This window comes from Herpailurus yagouaroundi, unplaced genomic scaffold, assembly GCF_014898765.1.
Source record: "Herpailurus yagouaroundi ecotype Mexico unplaced genomic scaffold, PumYag 159, whole genome shotgun sequence".
In the NCBI taxonomy this organism is placed as follows: Eukaryota; Metazoa; Chordata; class Mammalia; order Carnivora; family Felidae; genus Herpailurus; species Herpailurus yagouaroundi.
The window spans coordinates 64,310,320-64,329,697 of NW_024412400.1; the positions used below are offsets into that span (position 1 = coordinate 64,310,320).

The 19,378-nt window shown below is 46.1% G+C and overlaps 1 protein-coding gene across 10 annotated transcripts in view; it reads right to left on the reverse strand.

The window, feature by feature from the left end:
* The window catches only part of TNIK (TRAF2 and NCK interacting kinase), a 399,001-nt gene that overhangs the window by 79,687 nt on the left and 299,936 nt on the right, over positions 1–19,378 (reverse strand). For all 10 annotated transcript variants that reach the window (XM_040480745.1, XM_040480740.1, XM_040480737.1 and 7 more), the window contains exon 12: positions 15,770–15,974. In XM_040480745.1, coding sequence (XP_040336679.1) covers positions 15,770–15,974 — 205 coding nt within the window. The remainder of the gene's footprint in view (positions 1–15,769; positions 15,975–19,378) is intronic.

Here is a 19,378-nt window from a genome sequence, read left to right on the forward strand (position 1 = left end):
GCATAGACAAGACCTGAGAGTGTTTATCTAAACAGAGAGCCACCAACAACTAGCACTGGCATGGTACCTATTTGCCATCTTAAAGAAAGGCGGGAAATTAAAATAAGGGAATAAGAGTCTATGCATCCCCAAGTTGCCTTTTTAAAAATTGTCTCTTATTTGTTTGTTTGTTTGTTTGTTTGTTTATTTTTAAATTCAAGTTAGTTAACATATAGTGTAACAATAGCTTCAGGAGAATTTAGTGATTCATCACTTACATATAATACCCAGTACTCCTCCCAACAAGTGCCTTCCTTAATGCCCATCACCCATTTAGCTCATCCCCCCACCCATCCACAGCAACCCTCAGGTTGTTTCCTGTATTTAAGAGTCTCTTATGGTTTGCCTCCTTCTCTCCTTTTATCTTATTTTTGCTTCCCTTCCCCTGTGTTCATCAGTTGTGTTTCTTAAATTCTACATATGAGTGATATCATATGATATTTGTCTTTCTCTGCCTGACATATACTCTATACATCCATGTTGTTGCAGATGAAAAGATGCTCACCATCGCTGATCATCAGGGAAATACAAATCAAAACCGCAATAAGCATTTCTAAATTTCATTCAAACTATGCATAAAGATGACAGTGGTCCTGCTGTCAAAAAGGAATGGCTTAAACCAACCATCCTAACACTTTTGGCCGACATCCTACCTTTACTGAACTGCCTAGAAGCATGTTTTCATCCACATTTTCTTCACAAATCGTACCACTTAAAATTAGACATTCTGTGGGGTCTTACAAGTGTCTTAATTTTTTTCCCCTGGGTGGGGGATGATTGATAATATCCACTCTGAAAATTTCTGAGGCTAAAATCAATATTGCCCTGCTCTATGGAGTAGGTCATGGGGGTCTTGTTGCCCTAATGTCTTCTACGGATGTTCTCAAGGAATAATTTTGGTTTGGGCAGCTTTGGTTTTCCCCTTGGGTGTTCCCCTCAGGTCACCTCCCGGTGAAGGCTGTGTGGCTGTACTTCAAGTATGTGAACTAGTTAGTTTATTTTAATGAAATAATCTTGTTTCCTTGCTCAGGGAACCCTCAAAGGTTATACATTTATTCCAGACTGATTTTGCAGAATTTTGGCTCCTCAAATTCTTGCAAGAGAATATCACCTTAACTCTTACATGTTCGATTCCTATTGAAGTTGTAACAAATAATCCTCATGGCTGATTGTCACCAAAGTTCTGGTGTTGATCTTTCTTTCCTTTTGTTTCTTTAAATGCTCCTTTTAGATTAAGTTTAACCAGCAGAAACGTGTTACCTCCACCAGGGTGCTCTGGCTCTTGTAGAAGTGACTTTTTGATGAGCTGTCAGGCCATAAATTGCATTTTATTTTATTTTTATTTTTTTAAATGTTTATTTATCATATTTGAGAGAGAGAGAGAGACAGAGTGCGAGTGGGGGAGTGACACAGAGAGAAGGAGTCACAGAATCTAAAGCAGACTCCAGGCTCTGAGCTGTCAGCACAGAGCCTGATGCGGGGCTTGAACTCACCAACCGTGAGATCGTGACCTGAGCCGAAGCCTGATGCCCTACCGACTGAGCCACCCATGTGCCCCCTATTTTAATTTTTTTAAGTTTATTTATTTATTTTGAGAGAGAGTGAGCATGTTAGTGGGGGAGGGCAGAAAGAGAGACAGGGAGAGAGAGAGCCCCAAGCAGGCTTTGTGCTGTCAGCGTGTGGCTTGATTCCACAAACCATGAGATTATGACCTGAGTTGAAACCAAGAGTGGGACACTTAACAGACAGAGCCACTCAGGCTCCCCATAACTTGCAGTTAAAGTGTTATCAGAACAGCTGAAAAAAGCCAACCACTGTGTTTATGCTAGGAATATCACCTCACACATCATTCATGGCACTACTCCAACCACCACTAGGCAAGGGTAGAGGTTCCAGGTTATCTCAGAAAGCTTACTTGAGTAACAAGTTTACTCTGATCTGATGGACAACATGAATCTCAAACCACTCGTTTGCCTCTCTTCTTAGTTGCTAGGGTCAGACTCTCAGAGTCGGACTGGTGGTCCCCTCAGGCACCTGCACCTGGTATTCTGTGAACTGACCCTACCCTGGCTTTGTCTTGTTTTTTCTCTTCTGCTTTAAAGTCCCTTTTGCTTAATTTTCTCATTTACTTTATTCTTAGTTGCTATATTAATCTCTGTAAGCCACCTTTCATCCTTTTTTTTGGAGCAAAGAAGAATCATAAAGAAGGGTATACACAAACAAATGAGGAACAGACCTTGGATCTCCAGGGATTTTGAAACTTCAAAGCTTCCCTTGGAAAGATCAAAATGAGATAAACAAGAAGTCACAGACTTGTAATTTGGTTCCTTGCTTATGAAGATGGCATGTGTGTTGATGACCCCTGAGCAAGTGGTTAAAGTTGTTTTTACAACATGGCAGTCAGTTTTCTCTGATCCTACCACAACCTCTCAATGAAGAGCTGTTGAGGCGAGCAATGGTAACACACACACCGGCTGGGACCGAAAGGGTAACAACAGAGTCTCCTTTCTAATCTAAAAGATCTTACCTTGCACCAGAGCAAACATGGCTAAATAAAGCCCACCCACCATTCAAGGATATGGAATCTTTTAGAAAAAAAAGCACAGGATTACAATCTGTATGTATGGCATCATTTTTACCTAAAAAAGTACTGTATTGTAGATTATTGTAATCAGAGCCTCACATTAGCTCTGTCAGGTAAGTGAGGCAAATGTCGTTTTCTTTATTTTCCTTTTCAGACTCTCAGGAAGGTTCATTACCTTGTCACTGGCCACGTGGTAAGTTCAGGGAAAATCATGAAATGAATACAGGTCATCATATTGGGCACTGTCTGTAGGCGTCAAGTGTTTGCTTGGTTGGGTGCTCGGCGTGTTTCAACTCATTTGATTCCACAGCGTGACTACAGACTTTATTATTATTATTCCTAAATGACAGATAAGCAAATTGAGCCGCAGGAAAGTAAACTGTTCCATGTCACACAGCTGGGAAATGGCAGAGCTTGGAATCAAGCCCAGGTCAGTCTGACTCCATGCTCTTTCCATGAGTCCATCTGACCCCATGCCCAGCTTCTGTTACCTGGAAGAGTATTCTAGCAACTGGAGATGTAGTGGGATGTACAGTTTAGAGTGTGCAGGGAGGGATGGAGCAAAAGATACCTCATCTATCCTACCACCAGCAGCACTTTCTTCAATATCCTTCAGAATTTCCAGATAGGAAACGTGGCTGCTTTTTTCTACTTACTGAATGTTCAGATTGAAATTGAATCTTGTTCTCATGACATTCTGGTAGATTTGGGGCTCTGGGTCTATCTTTTATATACATCACATTTCCCAGTGGAAAGACTCAGAGGTAACACCTACATTTGGGAATTAATATCCCGTAGCTGCAGTGACGTGTCACTGGAGGATGAGGGGGTAGGCAAGAAAGGCCACAGGGCTTGGGGAAAGAACACTGGATCAGAAATAGTAAGACTAGATTCTGGTGTTGCTCTGCCACCAAAGCAAACATTTAGACCACAGTCTCAAGAAATATTTGTTTAACAAATGAATGAATGCTATATGACCTTGAATAAGTCACCTTAACTCAACCTTGAACATGGGAGCAGATTAGGTGATCTCACAGGTTTGTTCATCCGACTCTAAGCAAGGACGTGCTGCATTGCTAAGCAATCTACTAACAATTCAGAATGAGAAGTGAAACAGAGTAGAATTCTGGTTTGCTCTTGGACAGCTCCACTTGCTTTCAACCTGGGTGACCTCCTGGAAGAGGTGAGAGGGGACCCCATTGAGCGTGGAAGACCCGAGTCAGCCTCCAGAAACAGGCCAGCAGCTGGCACGGGATCAAGTCAGGCTCTGTGGCAAGTACCTTCAACCATCTCCTCGACAAAGAAGCTCTCTGTTCAAAGACACTCGGAATGAAAGGACCCAGTGTGGTCTTTTGAATCCACTGCACAGCCCCCTCACTTAAATAGGACTGTTCTGTACAAGCCATACAGCAGCTGTATTGTGAGGAGAGGTGTTCAAGCATTTGGGCATTCTATTCACCCATTTTAACTTTTGCTAAAATTTCGGTTTTGGAAAGACCAACCTACTTGCAGCGCAAGGGCATGATACCTTGCAACTAACACCAGGATTCTGAACAAACACCATGTAGTGCCTTCTATGATGCCAGGCAGCGTCCCAAGCCCTTCACTCATACTGACTCGTTAGTCGTCACCACTGCCCTGTGGGGCATGTTCTGCTGTCACCATCCCCATCTGACCGATGAGGAAACTGTGGCAAACACAGGTCAAGATCCTGCCCAAGTTCACCTGCTAAGTGCAAAGCCAGGACTATACTCTATGTCTGGCTCTTGCCATGCTCCCTCTAAGGATTCAAAAGAAGCTGTCCGAGACATCTACACATATGAAGTGAAAGATGCTGTCTTATGCTTTTACAAGTGGCCATTTCCCCTTCTTTTTATCCTCCCTTCCTTACCCATCTTTTCCTCACAGAACACAGAGAACCAATGAGAAAGCTAGACCAGCCAGATAGGCCACGTTCTTTTCTTTTTACACTTATTTCATACTACTAAAGTTAAGCCCGGGGCGCCTGGGTGGCACAGTCGGTTGAGCGTCCGACTTCAGTCGGGTCACGATCTCGCGGTCCGTGAGTTCGAGCCCCGCATCAGGCTCTGGGCTGATGGCTTGGAGCCTGGAGCCTGTTTCCGATTCTGTGTCTCCCTCTCTCTCTGCCCCTCCCCTGTTCATGCTCTGTCTCTCTCTCTGTCCCCAAAATAAATAAAAAACGTTGAAAAAAAAAATTAAAGTTAAGCCATCCAACCTACCCATTCAGAGCTTTCCCGGAAGATTAACTTCCTAAGTGAAGCTCTTCCTTTGGGTTCCCAGGCCGACTTTTGATTGGTAGGCAGCCCTATGGCTAAGCCCCATCTGAGTACCTATGTGCTAAGCATATCTTCACGCGTGTAGCCCAAGGAATGAAAGTTTGAAACAAAGCTGCAAGAAGGCTTAATGACAAATTCTGGTCCTGCCTCTTCTACGGGTGCTATTCAGCATGGTCATGCTCCTTATTATCTCCAAGCTGCAGTTTTCCCCTGGCAGGAAGGGCCACCGAGGTTTTCCTGGGTATCATATAGAGAAGCCAGAATGACATCCTCAGGACCTATGACTCTGTGGGTTAGTGTAAAAGTCAAGTGCAGTTGTGACTCCAAAGTCCTTCTGCCATCCTTTGGAAGCCTTAAATGAGACTCTCAGATGGGAGAGTGGTATCCTATGAAAAGAAGCCCATTATGGCCCAGTTTATTAACACAGTGCCTACAGAGAGGGCCACTCCAGCACATCTGGGATAGTACAGAAGATGCTAAATTGCATCTTACATGGAAAGGCTGCAGGAACCAGTGACAGTGGGAGAAGGAGATTATCATTGTCACAGACATTTCTGGGGCTGGAGGGGAAGGTCATTTAGTTTTCTTTGGCATCACTTGTATTAATGCAGGAATATCACAAGGACTTGAATCAACAACAGGATGAATTTTCTAACATTAGGAGCCGCTCAGAAATAGGACATCCTTCCTGAAGCCTCTAAACATATAAGCAGAGATCATATGTTAAACAGGTTAAATGACTGAGGCATCTTATCAAAGGGATTCTTCAAGAGAAGGATTGGCTGAGATCACTTTCAAGGTCCCTTATGTTCTCCAGCCTCTATGATTCCACAAAACTGCTCACTGAAGAACACAAAAGGGAAATGAAAACAATCCAATCTAAAAGTCATGCTGAAATTATATTGTCTGGGCAACTATTGCGGTAAAAGTTCTATGGCTAGGGACCACTGAGAATACTGATGGTATAATACAGAGATGCAGGCCAGATGTAATAAAAGAGGTTCCACAAAGATCCCAGATACTGGAAGGCAGTCTGTAATGCCCATTCCATGCTGTCACTGAAAAGCCATCCCTGCCATCCACCTAAGGTGCTCTAGGTACATTGATGGTCAGGAACTGGCTAACGCAGGCTTTTTTCCAGCATGAAATGCTGTAAGTGTAAAATACTGGCATATGGGGGCCCCTGGGTGTCTCAGTCAGTGAAGCATCTGACTTCAGCTCAGGTCATGATCTCATGGCTTGTGAGTTTGAGGCCTGCATCGGACTCTGTGCTGAGAGTGTGGAGCCTGCCCAGGATTCTCTCTCTCCTCCCTCTCTCTATGCCCCTCCCCAACTTGCCCTTGCTCTCTCTGTCTCTGTCTCAAAATAAATAAACTTTACAAAATAATAAAAAAATAAAATAACATACTAGCATATCTTTCCATTCCTTGGAAATGTAAAAAGGGGTCTCAAAAATAGGATTTCAAATATTACTAACACTTTAAGCTGCCATTCAGGAATTTCAGCCCAACTGCTTTGCCCTACTGGCAAACCCCTCCCATCACAGTGTCCAAGGGCCCAGGCAGCATGGCAGGTAAGTTAGAACAAGGAGCCCTTCTGGGAACCACCGAGAGGCAGTGTTCCATACGGCCGTGCCGACCACATGGCCTCCTGAAGCACCGGCGTGACTTACACAGGCGTGCAACCACAGACCACCGTCAGAGACCCGTGGGCAGGCCCCACCTAGGACAATGGGCACCCAGTTTGCCTGCCTGGCTCCCAGCTGATTCACAATCTCTGTTCAGTTATTGCAATAAAAGAACAAAAGCCCAGCTAGAAAGCATTCAGTCTTCGTGCTGATGCTAATGACATTCAGGGATAAAGGGCTGCTTTGCCTCCCAACTGAGGCCACTCGCAAGACACATTAGGATGCCTATGGTTAATGACTAAGTGAATTAAAGGCCGTTTCTCAGCAGTACCAATGAATTAATACCCCAGGCCCTGAATGGGGGAGTTATTTTTGTTCATGGTGCTTTCTTCCGGTCGAGGGCCTGGGAGTACGGTCCGGTGGGTGGGAATGTGCACTTGTGAAAAGCCGCCCTGATTTCCCTGTCTCCCGCTTCTGTGCGCTGAGCTTGCTCGGGCCACCTTCGACTGCAAGCACCCTGAAAAGATGACTCAGGGTAGCAATGGCAAGGCAGACCATGGGAAACAAAGATTTTTCCCTCCCTCTGCAACTCTCTTCTTGAACTTACTAAGGTACTTGCTCGGTGCCAGGTACTGTTCTAAGTGCTTTCTGTGTATTAACTCATTCAATCCTCAAAATTATCACTATCCCCTTTTATAAACAGATAACCTGAGGCAGAAAGAAGCCATGTCTCTTCCAAGATCACAAAGGCAGTAATTGGTAGAGACAGATTCAAACCCAGGCAGTTGATTACAGTACCTTTGACTGCCTTGGTCCTACCTTCTCGGTGAAAGGGTTCACTCCTAAGGTACAGTGCCCTTGATGCCCAGAAGCTTACTATTGAGACACAACAAGATCTCTATCTTAGGGGTTTGTTTTAGGTACTGGTAGGACATAAAATTTGATGTAGCCATTTGGTGGCAATGATGGGATCAAAATTACACAGTGTTGGAAATGACAGCAAGAAATACTGATAAGAGAATATATTGAAAAGCAGAATTTCTCCAGGGGAAGGTTCCCGGAGGCTTGGCTGGTAAGAGACTTCTCTAGGTGGCAGTTCATCCTACTAAATGAGGTACATCCGGAAGGACAGAGAATAGGCTGCCTCCCTGTGCGGGCAAGGCCAGGACCGTTGGCTAAGGCATCAGCAGACGGATGTGCCAGCAAGAGACAATGAGAGCTGTGCTCTCAGGAAGGGATGGAAAAGTCCATGGGTTACAGTAAACAGAGAAGGTGCCTTAGAGAATTCATGAAGGCAGACAATGGGAAATGCTATCTATATAGAAAATCCTAACAACAATTTTGAAATCATCCATTGCAAAGTAACAATAAAACCATTGCCAATAATGTCAATCATTCTTGTGTCAGGATTGTGTCAAGCCTTCTGTACATGATTCCCTTTACTTCTCACAACAGTCCTGCAAAGTAAATAGTATATTTTTTTTTTTATTTTTTTTTTCAACGTTTATTTATTTTTGGGACAGAGAGAGACAGAGCATGAACGGGGGAGGGGCAGAGAGAGAGGGAGACACAGAATCGGAAACAGGCTCCAGGCTCTGAGCCATCAGCCCAGAGCCCGACGCGGGGCTCGAACTCACAGACTGCGAGATCGTGACCTGGCTGAAGTCGGACGCTTAACCGGCTGCGCCACCCAGGCGCCCCAAATAGTATATTTTTTAAGTTTATTTATTTTGAGAGAGAGAGAGAGAGAGAGAGCATGTACACTCATATGACGGGGGAAGCGCAGAGAGAAGGGACAGAGAGAGAGAGTATTCCAAGCAGGCTCCACACTGTTGGCACAGAGCCAGATGGAAGGCTCGAAATCATGACCTGAGCGGAGATCAAGAGTCAGATCAGCTTAAGGACTAAGCTACCCAGGTGCCCTAGTAAATGGTATTTTGATTGTGTATATACAGAAGCTGAGGTTCAGAGAGGGTAAGTAATTTACTCAAGGCCACATAGCTTGAATTACACCTTTATCTCTATAGCTTCAAAGCTGGTATAGTTTGCCTCTGTACTAAGCTATCCAGTCATTTAAAAACTATTGACATTTTTTTTCTCCTAATGACATAAATGAATTCCTACTAGTATAACACATACTCTTCTCAAGACATGAATAAAAGCTTACCTGTTGGTACATTTATTTTAATAAATTCAAGAGGATTTTACTACTGTACATAAAAGCATTTAAACTTTTGGAAATTACACCTCTGACTTCAGCCAAAGGCACCCACTCCAATAATAATAACTAATATTTATTGAGTGCTGCTCTAAGTGTTAGTCACATTCTAAGCTTTTCCAGGAACTAACTCATTGAATCCTCATGACAGCCCTGGAAGGTAATCCTACTATTCTTTCTAGTTTTACAAATGGGGAAACTGAGGCACAGTTAAGTTAAAAACTTGTACTTAATAAGGAAGGTAACTGTTAGACAAAATACTGCTATCAACAGAATCTCCCCCAAGTGCTCTGTTGCCCGTGGGGATTTTCAGAGCTTTATTGTGATGTCCTGCACATACTGGCTCTTAAAGATGTGTGCAGTTCCCCCTGGCCCCTGCCCCTTTGCTTTGGTTTAAGAACATCTGGGAGAAACGACATAGGTTCCAAAGAATAACCTCACATACCAGGGACTTCTCTGGGCTCAGGCTGCAGCCGCTACAGCTTCTCTGAGACTAGCCTGCTTACCCTGAAGGAAAGCAGATGATAAGGGAGAACGCGAGCAAAAGCTGAGCACAAATGGGGGTGCCTGGGTGGCTCAGTTGGTTAAGCGTCCAACTCTTGATTTCGGCTCAGGTCATGATCTCACGGTTCCTGAGTTTGAGCCCCACATTGGACTTCACAGTGTGGAGCCTGCCTGGGATTCTCTCTCTCCCTCTCTCTCTCTTTCTGCCTCCTCCTCCTCCTTGCACTCTCTCTTTCTCTCTCTCTCTCTCTCTCTCAAAAATAAATAAATAAACATTAAAAAAAGCTGGCCACAAATGGATGAACACAAAATTGTTTAGAGTTCTCTAAGCAGAAGCACGAGGTGGGGCTCATTAGCCATATTTAAACTACACTCGACAGGCCCTTCAAAAGAGAGATCTGTCCAGCTTTGGGCAGTTGACAAAGTTCTTTCGCATCTGTCTTCCTGGTTAATTCCCAACATGACTTAGGTAGGGGACAAGCTTGGTTGTGGACCTCTGTGAGAGCCCAGGAATGCGAGCCAGGGTGGGGAGACTCAAAAAGTGGTCAGGGTGTGCAGGAGGCACATGGCAGTGCTCAGACCCAAACTGATGTCTTCGCACCCCAAATTCAGATCCCACTTGCTGAGCAGATTGCTTCCCTTTCTCTCAAACAGGAAATGAAGGCACTTATCTTACTCGACCTCGGGGCGGCATTCTGCACAGCAGGCCCCTTTAACTTGTTCATTGCACTCAAATACTCGATTTTCTTTGCAATAACATCCAATTCTACGGGTGTTCCTTCTACACCTCTATCAGTCTTTGCTGGCTTCTCCTCTCTTGCTCGATGTTCTCAGAGTTCAGGCCCACACCCTCCTCTCTTCTTGATGTATACTTCCAGTACCATAAGCCGTGATGCCGCCTTTTCCCCATCCCACCCTCTCTTCTCTGGCTGCCTCCGTATAATCCAACTGCCTGCTTGGCATCATCACTGGCCACCTCACAGACATCTTCAGTTCACCACATCGCAAGCTCCAGCCAGATGCTCCAGTCCACACTGGGAACCATCTATGACATCTTCTCAGGCACCACATTTACATATGTATTCTGCATGTTCTACAGCCCGCATCTCTTTCCAGGGTGTCCCCTTTCCTCAATCCCCCTTCCACCGCCACTCACAGAAACACCACCCTCTCTGACTTGGACCAACTTGGCTCTCTCGTCCACTCTTGCCTCCTCCAACCACTCAACCTTGCAGCAGCCACAGTTTCCTTTTAAAAATGCCAACCTGATTGCATTCCCTTGGTTAACACATGTCAGTGGTTTCCCACTATTTTCAGGGTAAAATTTAAAAATCCTTAACTGGGCCTGGGAAGCTGTCTAGATGAGTGTGCCTTGGCCTACCTGCCTGGCATCTCTGCGTGCCCCTCCCACCCAAGTCCTTCAGCTGGAATCCCCAGCAGACCTCCCAGCCAGGCTGGGCTGCTGTCTCCACCCCACACCTCTCTGGTTGATTACTTAGCCGCCCTTGCTCTCCACCACAGCAGTCTGGCAATGATAATGAGTGGTTATTTAGGTGACATCTGCCCCATGCCTGTTTGCCTCAGAGATCTGGTGAGCACCAGGGCAAACTGTATTCCTGGGGTCCAGCATAGCAGAGGTGTGAATTCATGAAATTTGTTGAATGATTGCCCGTCGGAATAGCAAACATGTTTTAATTCTACCATACCCAGTTGAGCCTAGCCCAGCCACTGACATTAAAAAGTTAGAGGCTTATAGGGAATTCACCTGTCAAGACTGTTAGGCTCTCATTTTTTAGATCAGCGCTCCACTCTTACTGGCCAATAAGATACTAGTGGTATTTCTTAAAAAATTTTTTTTCAGGCAATAGAACCAAAGCAGTATAACATCTTTCAGCCAGGACTGGTTGTTTCTATAACTGGCTGATGTTATGATGGTCTTGAAGGGCACTAAATACGACGTAGGTGACTTGAAAGACTTAATCCAAATCTCTGAAGAATGAAACTTCCCACCATTGAGCAATTTGGTGCCCGTGGGATCAATCTAATTATTCTTGTGACTTAAAGATATTCTTCTCCAAACGAAGGCATAGAATGCTCTCAGCAAGTTGGAAAAAAATGATAAATCACTAAAACCATTCCAAAACTCTTGGGCACAGTTAAGTATCACCACAAATTTGGCCAAGGTTAGTCTGAAAAGATGACCATAGTAAGTGCTGTAGCACTTTAAGGTCATGATTCTTGGCCCCTAACTCTGTGATGGAGAATAAAACAAGAGGGATTTTGTGTTGGCCAAATGATAGAAAGAAATTTTCATTGAACTAAATAAAAATAAAGGAGGTCTTCTATGTACTTTTCTCACTATTGATGGATTCATTCACCTTAGCTAGGTTCAATCAATTTCCTGGAAATTAGTTATACATTGGGCTTTATCACTGGTCAAAAGCTGAAAGTCTTATACCCAACCTATCGTTGGTCGAAAGTCACGTCCTTTTCATGAGGCTGATAAATGACTACATTCAGTGTACAAAGTCCTTCTAAGAATATGCAGATACTGATATAGAACCTATTCAAATCCACATGGTTACCCATAAATAGCAAAGGACACACAGGGCTTCCTTGGAAACTAAAACTCTGGTAGGAGGTGACATCTGAGATCCCCGGGGAATATAAAGGGTACAACCTACACAGTCCTGCGTCACCAGAAGGTCATCTGATGGCCCTTTATTTGAGAATCGAATTGCATTTCCCGGATGCCAACAAAAGCCCACCTGACCCACAATGAAGCTAAATCTGCAAGTCTAACCGTGTGCTTTCACTGCCTCTACATAGTCCAAGCTCCTACTCAAGGCACCAGAAACACAAGTTGTCACCACGGGCCAGGGCGGCAGACCTGGATGGGGATCCAGCAGGAGCAGGATGCAGGAGAGGAGCCCCTGGCGGCAGAGACAGTTACTACTTAGGAGTTCAGAATTTACAGCCACCTCAGCAGTTAGTATTTCTTTTTCTTTGTGTTGAGGAATAGGTGCAAGATGAAGGATCAAAAGATAAAGCTGGTGTAATCTCTTAATGCCCTGTGGTCACAAGTGTTCCTGCTTCTGAGGAGAAGCCAGGGCTCATGTGCGTTGGTGCACAAAGCAAAGTGTCCTTGGGCACACTGTTGCCTTTGGTGCAAGCGGGGACTCGGAGGGTGTGTTCTGTGGGTACATGTGCCCCACTGAGTCTGAACTCTGACCTGCCTCCAATATAGAGGCTCCAGAAAGTGCCACACAAGAAGAGACACGAGGAGGCCTTGGCCATAGCTCTGACGGGGCACACCAGAGCCAGAACCCATTTTAAAGAAGAGTACCCGCTGGCTGGGTGCAGCTTGTTTGCCTTTGCTCAAAAGTCCTTAGGTTCTCAGAGTAAAAGGCCACAGGACCATGGGCCAGAAAAATATGCCTGGCTAATCAGTGGAGAGGCAGAATGGATGCAGTGACAGCTCTTTGGCTCTGGAGTCCGATCCCCTGGGATTGAAACCTAGTTTTCCTCCCAAGCTGTGTGACCTATAGCAAGTTATTAACCTCTCTGGAAAAAATATTTTTTAAGTTTATTTGCTTATTTTGAGAGAGACAGAGACAGCATGAATGGGGGAGGGGGAGGGGCAGAAAGAGAGAGAGAGAGAGAGAGAGAGAGAGAGAGAGAAACCCAAGCAGGCTCCATGCTGTCTGCTTAGAGCCCAATGTGGGGCTCTAACTCACAGAATGTGAGATCATGGCCTGAGCTGAAATTGAGAGTCGGATGCTCAACCAACTGAACCGCCCAGGTGCCCCATAACCTCTCTGAAATTCAGCTGCATTATCTTCAGACTGGGGGTTATTGTGAGGATTAAATGAGACAATTCATGTAAAGTGCAGAACAGAGTACCTGTCATATGGTAAATGCTTTGGAAAGCGTTAGAAATCGTTATTTTAGCAACTTGATGAAAAAAAAAAACGTTTAAAGCTCAAATAAATCATATCAGGTAAGAAGGGAAGAAAATACAGATAAAAACAAAACAAAATAACACAATGCATCCTCTGAAAAGACTTTGCATTAATTGAGAATCCAGGCTCAAGGGTCAAAAGTTGTTATGTGAAAATTAAAAAAAAAAAAAGGAAGAAAGTGCACATAAGTGTGTGTGTATGCACAGGCACACGGGCATTCTTGAGTATTTTAAATGTTTTATGGGAGGACAGTGGAGATTTTCTAGGGTTTACATGGCGTCATTCACTTGAAATTAAGTGTAACAAGTCATTAGGCAAGGAGCCCACTAACTAAGGCATATGGTCAAGGTTTCCAGGGTGTAACGCCTCAGTGAGGTGGTGCCCTTCAGAAATGCCCTTGGAAGGAATAAACCATAAGGAAGGGAGGAGGAGAGGCGGGACGTGGGGGCAGTGCCCGACAGGGTACTGCTTAGGTGAGGGGAGAGGTTTGGCCAGAGTCTACACGAGTAAACATGGGCTCCAGCCCACAGAGGCATTTGGTTCTCAGAACTGGCAGACTGGTGGATATGGCACAGCTCTGGATTGGGGGCCAGAATGAGAGGTCCCGACTGACCTGGCTGGGCTGAAGGTGACACCAGTTCTTAGCTGCAGGGATTTCAATTCGTGCCCAGGAGAGTAACCAGAGGGGATACAGGCACCTGCACAGCTATACTCTGCGCTTCGCTTCTGAGAGCTGCTTAATTAACACCCACACCTCCCTTTCCCCTGCCTCTGCCTGCTCCTTCCAAGGTCTCCTTTCCATGGCACCGCAGGGTCTCCGTCTACTACAGTGTCGTTTTTAGAATAGAAGGTGGTGAACTTCAAACTTCTCTTGCACGGAGCATTCTTCACACTGACAAGAAGACAGACTTATAAACTGAAATTGGAACGTGCTTCACTTGCCCACTGATGCTTGCAGAAGCCTGCAAGGTCCTATTGTGAGGGTCGCAGTTCAAGGCTTCAATGACTTATTTCGGGGCTTGTGTGGACATTGAGATCAGATCTCAATGGGTGTGAACACTGTGCACTTAGCGGCCCTGTGATATTGGGCCAATTATTTCAATCTCTTCCTGAACTTCAATTTCCTCTTGGTTAAATGGGGATTGTATGCATTCGGCATGAGAAGCAATGGATATACGCAAAGAGATAATGATAGTAGATGAGATCCTGGATATAAGCAAATAACCTCACCCAGGAGCTGGCGCACAGAAGTCACTTTATAATTGCAACTGTTGGGTATTATTGTGGCTGGTCTGTGTATGAACATTCCAGGGATATATGAGGTTGATAGGATTTTACTGCAAACTGAAACGGAGGCCCTCACCGATTTAAACCAGGGAGGCTGGACCTGGATGTGCCAATTAAAAAGCAATCTGCTCCTGGTGCCTGCAATCCACCAGCCTCGAACTGCCGTGGCCACCTGACAGAGCAAGTGAATTGCTGTAAACCGTTAACGAGGAGCAAGACGGCGTTTGGGAAAACTGTAAAATTGCTGCCCCATTATCATGCAGTCGGTCAACCTTTCATCTGCCATCAGACTTTTCCAACAGCTATGCTCTCAGTTTCCTAACTATCTAGAGGCTTTGATGTAGCCCATAAAGGAAGGAGGCTTAACAAACTTCTGTAAGACCACAAGGGTGAGAGCCTCACCCAGGACAAGGCATGCAGGAAGGTGTGGCTGCTGGTATGGTTTCCCACACAGATGACAGCAATGCCTGCTGGTGAAGGCAAGTGTGGCCAGCAAGCTGGAGGACGGGTCCTGGATACTAAAGGTGTGCAAAAGGACTTGTGAAGTGCTTTCCACAGTGTCCAGAGGGGTGACGAAGGGGTATCTACAGGAGGACCCTGCGTTTCCATACCTGACATTTCACTTGCCTGCCTAGTCACTGCGGTCTACTTAACACCTATATTGTACCTCTCCATATTGACTCATTTATTCCTATATTAGTTCATTCATTCCATGAATACTCACGAGGCATCTACCATGTGCAAGGCCCTGTTCTAGGTGCTAGAGATACATGATGGAGAGATGCATCGGGGACGAAAGAGACAAAATCCCCTGTCCTCGGGAGCTCAGATTCCAGCGTAAGACGTGCAAAGGTACCTAGAGAGTACATGTGAAGGTGGTAAGAGCTGTGTAAAAATGATAAAGCCGGGAAGGGCAACAGGACATGCTAGAGGGAAGGGGTGCAAATTTAAGTAAGGTGGTCAAGGAGGCTGCACTGAGGAGGTGATATCTAAGTAAGACTTGAAGAGGCTGAGGTCTTTAGCTGCTTTCCTGAAGTGACCACACCAAGGTCACTTCTCACCAAGGTCACGCCCTGGCCCCCTGCCAGGCAAGGGAAGTCCTTGACTGGTAACAGCATTCGGGCCTCATCCTCCTTTGCAAGTTAAGGTGTGTGCTCCCAGCGGGCCATGGCCCCACACAAGGATGGGACACTCAGGAAGCGACCTGGCCAAGAGGCGTGGGCTTCCACGGTGGCCCAGGCAGGTGCTCACCTCCTCCAGCCGCCGCCGCTGCTCCTTCTGCTCCTCTATGCGCTTCTGGCGCTCGGCCAGCAGCTGCCTCTTGTGTTCCTCGTTCTCCCGCTGCTGCTGTTCCAGCTGCTGCCGCCGCAGGGCCTCCGAACGCTCCTTGTTGGCCAGCTGGAGCCTCAGGAAGTCCCGCCGCAGCGTGGACTCCCCTGGCAGGTTCAGAATGGAGCTGTGGGCAGGAGGGAGAGATCAGGATCCTGCGTGCGGCAAGGGTCATTATTACCCGGGTCCTCGGGAGGACAGCGGGCAAACAACTCCCCTGTATGCGGGGAAGGGAGCCGCATGTGCCAGCGGGGGCTCTTAGACCCTCTGTTAATTACAGTACTCATCCCCAGGGAAACTGAGTCAAGGCTCAGCCTCCTTTTCAGTGTGACTACTGCATACGTGTTCTGTCTCCATGCCTAGATGGAGATGTCATCACCTCTCTCCAGCACTGTCCACGCTGCTCCCTCACCCTTGTGACATGCAAAGATCTGCTTCTAAAGGTTTTAATGAGTGTGCAAGCCTTAGGCCCTGGATCGGCTGGTTTTCATGTTTAAGAAAGGCACAAAAAAATCCAGCAAATGAAATGAACAACCGGGAGCAGCAGGGAACCTATTCTACTAAGATGAGTACATCACCCCCACCCCCCCACCTCCTCTGTGACTCCCTGCACCAAACCCCAGGAGGCAAAGGACAGGCTGCTCATGTGAAGACATGATGAGCCAGGGAGGGAGAACATTTGAGTCAAGGTCAACACGGAGTAGAATAGGAACCCAAGTCTGCCAAAGTCAGAGAGTTCAGGGCTTGTCTCGCTGCACCAGGATTAAAGAGAAGTGACATGGTTTGTTCTGGAGCAGATGGTGTAGACTTCAACCCAGCTCACTGATTCCTAGATTCTGTTTAAGCACCATGGGCTTCAGTTTCCTCATCTGTAAAACGGTGGTTGTGCATCATGTGTATGTGTGTGTGGGGGTGTGTGTGCGCGCGCGCACATATAAGAAAGAAAGTAGAAAGAAAAAGAGGATAGAAAACACCATACAGCAACTCTCCCCACAGCCCTGGTCTAGGGCTGTCCTATTCACATCTAACTGCATGTGAACAACTCAAAGTTAGACTCTTTGGTTGCACACAGCAGCCTAACAGGGAGGTGGGGAAGGCTCTTATTTGTTCATGCAAATCTTTTCATCTTTCTGGCAACTTCCACTTGCGATCAATCCATTAAATAACTATTGACCCTTTCTAGGTAGCAGGCACTGTGATAGGTTCCAGTGGATACAGCAGTTACTCAATGAATGTTCTCTCTAGTTATCTTGTTGTGGGGAAGAGAGACAGACAAATAATTAGATAAGATACAAATAACAATTTCACGTAGGAGCAGGGCTCTATATAAGACAAAAGATGTAATGGCTTAAGAGTGGCAATGGCAGGAGGCTGGGGCGAGAATTAAGGGTTCTGCTCAAGACGGGGGTGATCAGGGAAGAACTTTCTGAGAAGGTGCCAGATGAGCCAACACTCAAATGATGACGGGTTGGTCCCACAAAGAGGTAGGGGAAGAACTTTTCAGGCAGAAAGAAAAGCAAATGTAGAAGCCTGTGGCGGGGACAGGTGCGGCATCTTTGAGGAACCAAACTCCATGGGACTTCCCAGAGCACAGTGAAGGAGAAAGGTGGTCCAAGAGGAGGCCAGAGAGACTGGGCAGACCCGGGAAGGCACATGGCATGGAAGCCAGCAATGGAAAGGTTATAGTCAGGGTAGTGACGTGATGGGATTTGTTGGCTGCTGAATGGACTTCTGTCTGCAGGGCGTGGGAGGTGAGGGCAAGCAGGGCCACCAGCTGGGCTGGCACTGAAGTGGCTCTGTGGGGTGGGGCGGTGAGGATGGAGGCAGAGAAGCACTTGCTGGGAGAGCTGATGAAGCCTGTTGATGGATCTGGTGTGTGGAGTGAGCAATGCTTGCAGGTTTTGTCTGGCACCTGGACAGTGGTGGTGACGCAAACGGGAGCAGATTTGGTGGCAGTTGACGAGGGGATTATTCTGTTTTGGAGAGCGGTTAGCATGCCGCGTGACTGCCATCAATGCCAAAAAATGACATGAAAAGGCTTTGTTCATGATATCCCACAGACGGTGCTTGGATTCTACTAACAAAACTCCTCTAAAACTTACAGCTTTTGTGTAGGACTCTAAACCAAACCCCAAGCAAGAGAGCTTATCCACACAGGCCACAAGCTCCGTGCAAAAAGGCAGGACTTGGGGAGCCCGGCCTCACCATGCACACGAGGATGCACTGGTGTTGAATCAATTGATGTTGAATCAATTAACTGATGTCGAATCAGTGTCAGGCGATTTGAGCTGTAGTAGTAGCTCAGTCATAAACTTGGTGTGTGACCTGCTTGCCATCTTTGAGCTCTCACCTCATTTTTAAAATGAGATAACCACTGTCCCTTTCGAGTTTTCAGGATTTCACAAAGATTAATTACATATGCCCATAAAACAGGACTTGGAACATAATCTTCAGTGTGATATAATGACACGTTACAATTATAGAAGCGTTAAGGCATGGCTAGGTCAGCCCGCTAAGTGACTCAGTTTAGCAAGTACTAGTTAAAATGTGGCTTCTCAGTTCTCTAGAGAGTGATCAGAAGGGCTGACGTACATCTGGGTGAGCTTTGGAAAAATAAAAAAATAGTGCACAACCTCTCTGAATGCAGGGCATTTGGTCCTTTGCCTTTGATGGTCACTACTTGACAGACATTATCTCTATGTAGCTAAACTGGGGGTGGCCCATGTAAAGTATCAGATGGAAGGAAAAACTTTCCTTCAGTCTCTGACCTTGAAAATTCCTGTAGCAGGTGAAGAGAAAAACTGGATGGCCCAGTAAGTCCCTCCTTCTTCCTGTAGTTCAGCAATAATCCAGCTTGGGAGATCTGAGTTAACTCAAAAAAAGAAGCCACTGGTTCATTCTAACAGCAGTGGCTGAGCTGGCCTCTTTCCTGGTCAGGTAGCTCCACCCCAGCAGTATGGCAATTATGCCTCCCGGATCATTGGAGTCCTCTCCTTGGATGGCTAGAGGATGGAGCCCCATATACCCCACTGAGCTTTCTTCTTTTGCATTTTCCCCGATAGGAAATCTCACTTCCCATCACCATGGTGTGTGTGCCTGTCCCCCTCAACTCACCAAACTGCTGCCAGCTGAATTGTCTCAAGGAACAGAAATCCCAGCAGTGTGAGTACACTAACCTTAATCATTCATAAACACACTGGAAGAAAGTCGGAATCAATGTCAAGTGAAATTCAAAACGCAGGGATGGTAATGATAAAAGCAGCATTGGTTCTGGGATCCAACATGTGACAACTGAGGTGGGCATGAATGTTTCTATGTAGGGTTCCCCTCTCGAGCATGATTCGATTTCCTGGAAATTATTTCCTTTCAGATTAGACTGTGGTGAAAATACCAAGACATGTGACAAGGACAGTGGCTTCCCAAATGGGCTTCTTAAAGAAAGGTATGATGTTGGGGCGCCTGGGTGGCGCAGTCGGTTAAGCGTCCGACTTCAGCCAGGTCACGATCTCGCGGTCCGTGAGTTCGAGCCCC